The 12,211-nt window shown below is 41.4% G+C and overlaps 1 protein-coding gene across 14 annotated transcripts in view; it reads right to left on the reverse strand.

Moving 5' to 3' along the window:
* Positions 1-12,211, reverse strand: part of PEX5L (peroxisomal biogenesis factor 5 like) — a 319,298-nt gene that overhangs the window by 126,798 nt on the left and 180,289 nt on the right. For 13 of the 14 annotated variants that reach the window (XM_056565261.1, XM_056565260.1, XM_056565267.1 and 10 more), the window contains one exon: positions 8,645-8,749. The exons of the other annotated variant lie outside the window; for it this stretch is intronic. In XM_056565261.1, coding sequence (XP_056421236.1) covers positions 8,645-8,749 — 105 coding nt within the window. The remainder of the gene's footprint in view (positions 1-8,644; positions 8,750-12,211) is intronic. 14 annotated transcript variants of the gene reach the window in all.

The raw sequence follows: 12,211 nt of genomic DNA on the forward strand, positions 1-12,211 counted from the left end.
GGCGATACCAAATATGTCTATAAAAAAAGTTTTTTACGCTTTTTGGGGGTAAAATAGGAAAAAACGGACGTTTTACTTTTTTATTGGGGGAGGGGATTTTTCACTTTTTTTTTACTTTTACTTTTACATTTTTTTACATTTTTTTTTTACACTTGAATAGTCCCCATAGGGGACTATTCATAGCAATACCATGATTGCTAATACTGATCTGTTCTATGTATAGGACATAGAACAGATCAGTATTATCGGTCATCTCCTGCTCTGGTCTGCTCGATCACAGACCAGAGCAGGAGATGCCGGGAGCCGCACGGAGGAAGGAGAGGGGACCTCCGTGCGGCGTTATGAATGATCGGATCCCCGCAGCAGCGCTGCGGGCGATCCGATCGTTCATTTAAATCGCGAACTGCCGCAGATGCCGGGATCTGTATTGATCCCGGCACCTGAGGGGTTAATGGCGGACGCCCGCGAGATCGCGGGCATCGGCCATTGCCGGCGGGTCCCTGGCTGCGATCAGCAGCCGGGATCAGCCGCGCATGACACGGGCATCGCTCCGATGCCCACGGTTATGCTTAGGACGTAAATGTACGTCCTGGTGCGTTAAGTACCACCTCACCAGGACGTACATTTACGTCCTGCGTCCTTAAGGGGTTAAAAAGACTTTAATATACTGTTTTACAGCACTCTTCTATGCTTGATAAAGCTTTTTTGCTTGATAAAGCTTGCATTTTACTTTAAAGGGGAACTCCGGTGGTAAATTTTTTTGACTATATGGCATCTTCTTTGTAAGTTTAATTTTTTTGCAATATACATGTGTTATGTGTTTTGGCAGCATGAGTGTGTGTTTGTGTGTGTGTATGCTAGTGTTTACAAACCAGTGTGCCTTCAGCTGTTGCAAAACTACAACTCCCAGCATGCCCTGACAGACTTTGGGCATGCTGGGAGTTGTAGATTTGCAACAGCTGGAGGTACACTGGTTGGGAAACACTGTTCTAGCCTATTCAGCATACACATCATGTTACACCAGTGTTTCCCAACCAGTGTGCCTCCAGCTGTTGCAAAACTACAACTCCTAGCATGCCCAAAGGCTGTTAGGGCATGCTGGGAGTTGTAGTTTTGCAACACCTGGAGGCACCCTGGTTGGGAAACACTGGTGTATGCCCTACAGAGGTGTAGTGAACTACAACCCCCAGGAGACTACAGAGGAAGCATGCTGGTGTTATACCACAGACTGAAGACTCCTGAATGACACATGCTGGGAGTTGTAGTCCCTTTTGTGTGTGTATGACAGTGTATCCCAACCAAGGCTGATTATATTAGTGTGCTGCGTATAAGGGGGCTGACCCGGGAAAATAGTTGGGTGGGTAAAGGGCAGAACAAACAAAAAAAAAGGAGCCGCCCCAAACCAGCAAGGCATGTGGCATGCTGGGATTTGTAGTTTTCAGCACAGCACGAAACAGGAAATAGAAGCAAAGATAGGAAAACAAAGTGGGGGATAAAAAGACAACAAAGAACGGAAATATAGTAGGCTAAACAACAAGAATAGAAATGAAACAAAACAAATAGGGTAAGTCACAAACGGAAAAACACGTTGACCACCGGAGTACCCCTTTAAGGCCATGTTCACACACAGTAAAATTGGCAGGTATATTTAGCTATTATACACACTTATCCACTAGAGGACATTGACTGTACATGTACAGTATGACTATGCTTTCACAAAACAGCAGCTGATACGCTATCCGCTAATCTGCTATTAATCCTTTAGATGCTTTGATCAATGCTGACCACAGCATTTAAAGGATAAAATTACAGTTGTTGGTGTGTTTGGCGCACTCAACGGGCTCCTTGAAGTGCGATCATGGGGATCAGATAAGTTTAGATAATGTCTCCTACTAATTGTCACCTCAGGAAGACTATACAAGCAGAGCGCAGATATCAGTGCTATTCTATGGCATACATTAAACAGTGAAAGCAATCTAATGATTGCCTATTGTAGTCCCCTATGGGAGTGTAAAATAAAAAATGTGTAGGCTAGGTTTCCACACAGTTTTTTTTGGACAGCACAGTTTTTTGGACAACTGCCACTACAGTTTTTGAGCCAAAGTCAGAAGTGTATTTAAGAGGAATGGGAACCTGCCTAGTGGATCCACTTCTGTGGATCCACTATGTGGAAACCTAGCCTTATAGAGGGAGATTTATCAATACCTGTTGCTCAGTTGCCCATAGCAACCAATCAGATTGCTTCTTTCATTTTGCAGAGGCCTTGTTAAATATGCACATGTTTTAATAAATCTTCCCCATAATGTTTATGATCACGGTGAACTGTGTAAATAAATAAATATATATATGAACCAGATACAGGCGCAGCACTCCAACAAAAAAGTGATTTAATATCTCATGTCAGCATTACAACGTTTCAGCTCCTCCTGGAGCCATGCTTGAAAAAGGCTCCAGGAGGAGCTGAAATGTTGTAATGCTGACATGAGATATTAAATCACTTATTTTGTTGGAGTGCTGCACCTGTATTTGGTTCTTATCTTGGATGGACTCTGATCAAGTCCTTTGGGACGCTGGCACCAATTTTTTGGTTGGACTGGATAAGTAGTGCTGCTTTATTTTGGGATTATATATATATATATATATATATATATATATATATACCAGAATTGCAGAATTTTGGTGAAATCATATAGCAGAAAAAAATTAATGAAAAGTGATCAAAAAGTCCCAGCAAAAAAAATGGTAACAATAAAAACTACATGGTGCAGCAAAAAAAAAATTAATGATAAAAAACATTATTGGGGTCAGGATAAGCAATTGTAAGAATACTTACTTTGTTAATAAAAAGTTAGACTTAAAAAAAATAAAAAAAATAAAAAGAAGTACAATAATAGAAATAAAATTAAATATCGCTGAAACCAACCAGTTTTTGTTTTGTTATTTTGGCGCAGAGTGTTTGCGACATGTCTGCGCCAGTCTGCGCCAGTGTGCGACAGTGTGCGCCTGAAAAATCCGTCAAACCCGACATTGCACTGTGAAAAGCCAAAAAAGGGGCGTGGTCTGTCGCAAAGGAAGCGTGGCCGGTCCAAAAGGGGGCGTTGTATCACAACCTGACCGATTTACTATTGAACTCACAGAAAATCCTGTGGATAAATGACTGGAAATTTCCACCTAGAAAAAGCTGGTCAGAAAATGTAAAAAACGATACCCCCCTAAAGTTGCAAACTTGCTGTTTTTTTTTTTTCTCCCACAAATAATATTAGTGCATTCCCTGTTAAAAAATGTGTCTGTAATTCAGATACTTTTCCTAAGGCTTGGTTCCCATACATCCGACATCCAGCTCAGTAAACCCAGCCTGAACTTGTTGCAACTGATGCCACAACTGATGACAAAAGTGCATCAGTTGTTTAGGATCTGGTGGTTATTAATTGCCCTGTCTGGCACCCATGCAGCATACTCCATTGTCCGCTGACCAACTTAAGACGCAAGATGAATAAATTGTCCTATTCAAATGAATGGGATCATTTCTACAATGTGTTTTTTTACAGCGCCGAAGGGAAATGGGGCCTGGACGATGGACATTTGTGAAGGGGGTCTTGGACTTTCATTGTACATATTATTAGATAAAAAATATATACATATTTTAATCTTATTTTATGGATATATTTTGCTATTCATTTTACAATGTGTGAACATATCCTCATGTCTCTTAAAAAGCAAGGATGTAAAAAATAAAATGTAAAAAATAAAACATTTTGCCCTTTAGGTTTTTCAGACAAGTAAAAAACTGTTTACTTATTACACTCCAAAATTAAAAACTGTTTGACAGGCTATGCATTTTTACATATACACTTCTCAAAAAAATAAAGGGAACACTAAGATAACATATCCTAGATCTGAATGAATGAACTAATCATATGAAATACTTTCATCTTTACATAGTTGAATGTGCTGACAACAAAATCACACAAAAATGATCAATGGAAATCAAATTTATCAACCCATGGAGATATGGATATGGAGTCACACTCAAAATCAAAGTGGGAAACCACACTACAGGCTGATCCAACTTTGATGTAATATCTTCAAAACAAGTAAAAATGAGGCTCAGTAGTATGTGTGGCCTACACGTGCCCGTATGACCTCCATACAATGCCTGGGCATGCTGCTGATGAGGTGGCGATAGGTCTCCTGAGGGATGTCCTCCCAGACCTGGACTAAAGCATCCGCCAACTCCTGGACAGTCTGTGGTGCAACATGGCGTTGGTGGATGGAGCGAGACATGATGTCCCAGATGTGCTCAATCAGATTCAGGACTGGGGAGCGGGCCAGTCCATAACATTAATGCCTTCCTCTTGCAGGAACTGCTGACACACTCCAGCCACATGAGGTCTAGCATTGTCTTGCATTAGGAGGAACCCAGGGCCAACCACAAAAGCATATGGTCTCACAAGGGATCCGAGGATCTCATTTCGGTACCTAATGGCAGTCAGGCTACCTCTGACAAGCACATGGAGGCCCCCCAAAGAAATGCCACCCCACACCATTACTGACCCACCACCAAACCGGTCATGCTGGAGGATGTTGCAGGCAACAGAACGTTCTCCACGGCATCTCCAGACTCTGTCACGTCTGTCACATTTTCTCAGTGTGAACCTGCTTTCATCTGTGAAGAGCACAGGGTGCCAGTGGCGAATTTGCCAATCTTGGTGTTCTCTGGCAAATGCTAATCATCCTGCACGGTGTTGGGCTGTAAGCACAACCTTAACCTGTGGTGACATCGGGCCCTCATTCCACCCTCATGGAGTCTGTTTCTAACTGTTTGAGTGGACACATGCACATTTGTGGCCTGCTGGAGGTCATTCTGCAGGGCTCTGGCAGTGCTCCTCCTGCTTCTCCTTGCACAAAGGTGGAGGTAGCGGTCTTGCTGCTGGGTTGTTGCCCTCCTACAACCTCCTCCACATCTCCTGATGTACTGGCCTGTCTCCTGGTAGCGCCTCTATGCTCTGGACACTATGCTGACAGACACAGCAAACCTTCTTGCCCCAACTTGCATTGATGTGCCATCCTGCATGAGCTGCACTACCTAAGCCACTTGTGTGGGTTGTAGACTCCGTCTCATGCTACCACTAGAGTGAAAGCACTTCCAGCATTCCAAAGTGATCAAAATATCAGCCAGGAAGCATAGGAACTGAGAAGTGGTCTGTGGTCACCACCTGCACAACCACTCCTTTATTGGGGGTGTCTTGCTTATTGCCTATAATTTCCACCTGTTGTCTGTTCCATTTGCACAACAGCATGTGAAATTGATTGTCAATCAGTGTTGCTTCCTGAGTGGACAGTGTGATTTCACAGAAGTGTGATTGACTTGGCGTTGTTAAAGTGTTCCCTTTATTTTTTATTTTTTTTGAGCAGTGTAGCAAAAACAAAGTTCAACAAATCTAATATAACAGGATTGAGGAACATTTGCCTGTACCCTGAGTAATGTAATAAACATGGCTCACAAAAAAACAAACAGCAATGAAAATTAATAACATAGATTGCTTTGGGTGGATTAATGATAATTTTGAAATTGGATCCATTTGTGTAATAAGATCAGGTTACTATAGATTCTTACCATAATATTTATTAAGAGGTAATTCAGAGTTTATGTTCTCAGAGATTATAATGTTGAATTCAATGCCATTAGCTAATAGCAACTATAATCCTACATCTATATTGACAATCTCTCATTAAAGTCATTATCCAATTGAATTCATCTCAAAACAGACTTTCCGTAACATGTCATGTATTATACGTAACAAAGGGGGAATAAAGCCACACATTAGATAATATATCTATAATACATGTAATATCTTAATAATCCGGGATGTCAAGGCCATATCCACCTCTACAAGTATTTTTATTTAACTAATTCACAATGTATCGACGTGAAAAGTACAAAACAACCATTGTTCATCGAAACTTTGCAAACAGTCTCGATTAACAATGTCTAATTGTTTTGTTGCGACAACAACTTTGCATACATATGTTTCTCCATGGTAACCAGCAAATTGTGTAGTCTGATCCGAGGATTATACTTCTAGTTATGTGTCCCCTACACTTTGCTAGGCTACTGTATATACATGGAGGAGACAGCTGGGGACAGAGAGTGACCGGAGGATAATACTGTACAAAGGTTTTTGGCCTTTATTGTTCCTGAATTGTTCCTATATTCAAAATGATTGGTTTAAAGAGATTAAAGGGGTATTCCGGGCAAAAACATTTTATCCCCTATCCAAAGGATAGGGGATAAGATGTCTGATCACGGGGGGCCCACTACTGAGACCCCCCACGATCTCCCTGCAGCACCCGCATTGTATGCGGGTGCTGAATCACCAGTTTTGGTAACCTCTGGGTTTGCGGAACTGGGGACGTGACGTCACGACACACCCCCTCCATTCATGTCTATGGGAGGGGGCGTGACATCCGTCACGCCCCCTCCCATAGACATGAATGGAGGGGGTGTGGCGTGACGTCACCTCCCCAGGCCCGGAAACACGGAGATTTCCGAAACTGGAGATTCAGCACCAGCATAGAATGCGGGTGCTGCAGGGAGATCGCAGGGGGCCCCCCAGCGATCAGACATCTTATCCCCTATCCTTTGGATAGGGGATAAAATGTTTTTGCCCGGAATACCCCTTTAAATGCATATTGGTGCTAAAGTTCAGATTAATTCTCACACTGTATAATCTCATAATGTTTTGAATGAATGACTGCTAATAAAATATATGGACATGCATGCACATGCGCGTCTTTTGCACAGTGAACTACATGCATCCTTCTATTATTTAAATTGGTAAGTATGGTATAGCAATTTTTATTTTTGGAGATTTGGCTTCACCTGCCATGTCTGTCTACAGCTCATCTAGCATAAGAATACAGATGCCGCTAAGTGCCCTGTAATGCTAAAAACACATACACTCTAAAAACTGCAGGGTATTGGAATTGGTTCATGGGTCATAGAGCAGGTAAAGGAAGTTGATCTTTCCTCTGGCAACAAACTTCTCTTTGTTTTATGGATCTAGTTTATGACAAAGAAATAAAAGAAGATAGTATCTTTATCATCATTTAGAAACACAGTCTAAATGATTGGTATAGGTTTGTATGTATCTACTTTTCCTTGTACAAATACAATATCGAATATAACAATAAAAAAGAAAAAAAAGAAAGAAAAAAAAAAACGACTCAATGGGCAAAGAAGAGTTTGTGGTGATTTGTCTATTAAAGGGATATTCCAGGCAAAAACTTTTATATATCAACTGGCTCCGGAAAGTTAAACAGATTTGTAAATTACTTCTATTAAAAAATCTTAATCCTTCCAATAGTTATTAGCTTCTGAAGTTTTCTGTCTAACTGCTCAATGATGATGTCATGTCCGGGGAGCTGTGCATGATGGGAAAATATCCCCATAGGAGCTGGACAGCTCCCGGGACGTGAGTCATCAGAAAGCAGTTAGACAGAAAACAGCAACTCAACTTCAGAAGCTAATAACTATTGGAAGGATTGAGATTTTTTAATAGAAGTAATTTACAAATCTGTTTAACTTTCCGGAGCCAGTTGATATATAAAAAAGGTTTTTGCCTGGAATACCCCTTTAAATACATACCCTACTAGGTTTGGAATAAGTAGATGAACAACAAGATTACACACAGAAAATACAAATATAGATAAGTTCTTTAGAATCCGATTTAGGGTAGGGTCACAATGGGCGCACATGCAGAGTATTTGACGCTGGCAGAAATCTGCCCAGCAGCGGGAAATATGCTGTGTATGTGCTAGGAGCAGAGACAGGGCTTTCCCCGCCGCAGTCCTGTGTCAGCAATAAGGTTGGGGGCTGGCTGCACGCACCGCCATAACAGTGAAGCGCAGCCGGCTCCTAGCGCAGAAAAATGTTGGCGCTGCTCAACAAATTTCTTGCAGCATCAAGTACGCTATGTATTTGCCCAGTGTGACCGTATCCTTAAAGAAATTGCACTTACTTTGAACTATTGCTTTCTCTTTGCATAGAAATATCTATATTTCACATTGAGTGACATACACAACATCCACATAAAGCTTATTTAGGGCTCCCATGTCTCCCTTGCCCCCCCCCCCCCATATAATGTGTTTTAACTAATAATAGTTCTTTCAAATTGAGAGTCCTAATAAACTTACAGTAGACCAGTAAGGCCAATATGGCATACCAGTAACCAGTCTGGAGAAAACTTCAAGACTTCGGACCTCCCAAAGATTTCAATGATACATTTATGGGAGCCCTATACACAACACTATCACAGACATCACAGCACATCATTTAAATGATCTCCGAGGCCACCTTGGTAGATCAATTAAATGGATTTAACTGAATTAATTTACAAAACTGTACAGCAAAACTGACATATGCATGTTGTGCCCATGGTTCACTCATTTAGTATTTTTTATTGTCGTCTTTTGATATATCATTATTTATTTTCGTATAGTAGAAGATCACTAGTGGGGATGTTCAGAACACAGAGAATTGTAGATATATTCTCATATCTCGTAGACAATATTAGGAGACTTTAGATCGTTCCGCTAGAGCCAGCTGCATGTGTCAGTTTCTTGAAATCCTGGTGGCGCCCACCTGTGAGGTCATAGTGAGGAGGGGCTTCTCCTCTGCAGACGGCTGCCTCGGGATCTCCTTCATCACCATGGCAACAGCCTTATCTGCCGCCCTAGCGCTTTTCCCCTACAATAGTGAAATCAACAATGACTTGTGTCAGGAAAATGTGATCTTGGCAGAAATACCCAAAAGAAAATCCCACTCGTCCCAAATAGAGTAAACACAGTGAGCTAATGGCAGTGGTATGTTGAATGATTTCAAGCTAAGAGAGGAACACAAAGCAGTTACATAACTATCTAGATGTAGAATGCTCATTGTATACAAGACATATGGGAGACTTTGCATCCAGTTAACTACATTTTTTAAGAAACAGCCTATGGACTTTGGGGTTAGAAAGGTCTGTGGACCCGGAGTAAGAAACCGGATCTAGTGCTGCAAAATTGTCCATGCTTGAAGGGGTCGTTCATGCTTATTAGGGTATATGAATTGTATTTATTTTAAAGAGGATGTCTTCTACCACATGAGAAAGCCATTACATAGCACTTTAAGCTGGAGTACTGAATAATACTGATATTACATTGTCAACCATTTAAACAGGCACAATAAATTCTTTCTTAATAATCTTTCTTTGGGGAAACCTTTCCAGTAATTCATATAAAATAGTTGCTTGTATTTTATACCCCTTTATTATGGTATGTAGAATTTGATTGGTTTGTATGGCCAGTAATGCCACTGCTCTTATTTGTATGGGATTGGTTATGGAAATAATAAAAAAAAACAATTCTTTAAATATTCACTTTGGGGGAGATTTAGGAAAAACATATGCAGAGTGGCAGTGGGGCAGTTGCCCATAGCAACAAATCAATTAGCAGCTTGAATGTAATTGATTCCTATGGGCAACTGCTCCATTAACCCTCTACACAAGTTTTGATACCCCCCCCCCTTGTTATACTGAAGGGACGTTTATGTGTACCAGTTCTTGCGTATATATTTTTTTATTATCTCAGTTTTGAGGGGAGCTAGAAGAAGTGGAACAACTAGGGGACACGTATTCCTGCCAGAGATCCTCTTTAACAATTTAAAGGTTTTCCACTTTGGATGGAGTCCTTTATTAGAATGGCTCTTTGACCATTAAGTTGATCCCAGCCATCAGCTGTAATCTGTGGTAAATCCTGGCAGTAAATTCAATTTCCCTGTAGTGCCACCACAGGTAGAGTTAAGTATTACACAGTGCCCATATAAATCTGTGTAATAGGGGTTTTTCAGAATTACTATTCTTCTTGGCTTAGGGAAAAGGGTCCCCTTTTTTAATATTTAAGAATTCCCTAATAGGATATATGATAAATATATATTTTTTAAACTAGACAACTATTTAACCTTCTTATAATAACATAAACCCTATATTAGGTCATGTAATGAGAAGAAAGTAGACATAAATATTTACAGTGTTGTTTTATCTTAAATGGATATTGAATGCAGAACGGACCCATGATACATTCAAAGACACGAAGTATCATACATTTAATTGACTATTTGGATCCTTTTAGCCTCTTAAGAAACATAAACACAAACATTGGATGTTCATAAAAATGCAATGCTCTCGCTTGTTTTACAGTAATTTTTCATTTTTCCGGTTGGATTTAGTCATTGACAATAATAGACTGTTTTATATGTTAATTGCAACATTTACAGCCTTACGTATCCAAAACTAAAGTTATATGTTTTACTTTAAGGGCAATTGACCAATGGGCATTCCTAACTTAGTAACTGGCAGCAGTTTAAAGAAAAACGGCCATCCTGTTTACCCAAACTAAACCCAATGCACTGGGTTATAGTGCGGGTGAACACTAGACCGATGCGTGGTCAGTGAGTTAAATATGTATCTTCAGTCCGGCACAGTGTCCCTCCGAAGGTCCGCTTCTATCTTCGGTGAATTGCGCACTGGAGGCAGGCCCGCTGGGTGAATTTGAATATTCATGAATGCCGGTCACGTGAGCATTCAGTAGGTGCAAGCGATCACGTGACCAGCCATCATGAATATTCAAATTCACCCAGCGGGCCTGCCTTTAGTGCGCAATTCACCAATGATAGAAGCGGGCCTTTGGAGGGACACCATGCCGGACTGAAGATACGTATTTAACTCACTGACCACGGATCGGTCTCCTGTTCACCAACACTATAACCCAGTGTATTGGGTTTAGTGTGGGTGAACAGGATGACCATTTTCCTTTAAGACTTTTTACCACTTTTCACAGTCTTTGACTTTTAACCAATTCATCACATCACTGTCATTGGTTCATAAATTCCATATCTAAATTCAGCAGCATTGTTTTACTAGGTATTACACAAAAATGGTACTGTAAAGATAATATAGAGAAAGGGAAAAAGTAAAAGTTATTGCAAATTGCACGTTTTATTATACATGTTTCCCTTTGTTTGGTAAATCTGATGATTCTGAACAAAATATATGCATAAGCTAGAAATAATAGTACGCTGTTTAAAAATCTAAAAGAAGAGAATGCTTTTGATTTACAGAGGAGAGTTACCCATGGGAATCTCCATGATAAAAAACAATTTGTTAAACCTGCATATAATAACTGTACTACAAAACAGTGATTCATGCTTGTGCGTAATTGTGCATCATATCCCAGACTATCTGCAAAGCTAAGTGATCTGTGGAGAATTGAAACATGTCACATCCTTCCTAGTGCACCCCCAGCTTGGAACATGCTAGAAATACAGGTTACATCCCATGCCATCAAGCACACAGTGTTGCAGTAGGTCAAAGCGGCATTTTTCTGTAGACTGTAAATAGATCAATTCTCAGTATAAAATCCTTGCAAACCTCTTGGATGTGATTTATTTGTAATACCGTATATACTCGAGTATAAGCCGAGTTTTTCAGCACGATTTTTCATGCTGAAAACGCCCCCCTCGGCTTATACTCGAGTGAACTCTCCACCTATCAATCACTTCATCAGTGGTCTTCAACCTGTGGACCTTCAGATGTTGCAAAACTACAACTCCCAGCATGCCCGGACAGCCATCGGCTGTCCGGGCATGCTGGGTGTTGTAGTTTTGAAACCACTGCGGCCTTCGTCATCATCCAGACTCCCCCCCTTTTGTTTTGTACTCACCTCCCCTTGGTGGGAAGTTAGGGTGAGCTGGTCTGGGCCATCTATGCTGCAGGGACCGTCCGGTGGGGAGGATTAGTCGTTGCGGGCTGTCCATTTTCACCGAGGGGCCCTCTTCTCCGCGCTTCGGGCCCGGCCCCGGACTAGTGACGTTGCCTTGATAAATGACGCACAGGGACGTTGCGCATGAACGTCCCTGTGCGTCATCGTCAAGGCAATGTCACTAGTCAGGGGCCGGGACCGAAGCGAGGAGAAGAGGCCCCCCCCCCCGGTGAAAATAGACAGCCAGCAACGATTACTTCTTCCCAACCGGACGGTCCCTGCAGCATAGATGGCCCAGACCAGCTCACCCTAACTTCCCGCCGAGGGGAGGTGAGTACAAAACAAAAGGGGGGGGGGGCTGGATGATGACAAAGGCCGCAGTGGTCTTCAACCTGCAGACCTCCAGAGGTTT

This window comes from Hyla sarda, chromosome 3 (assembly GCF_029499605.1).
Source record: "Hyla sarda isolate aHylSar1 chromosome 3, aHylSar1.hap1, whole genome shotgun sequence".
Lineage (NCBI taxonomy): Eukaryota > Metazoa > Chordata > Amphibia > Anura > Hylidae > Hyla > Hyla sarda.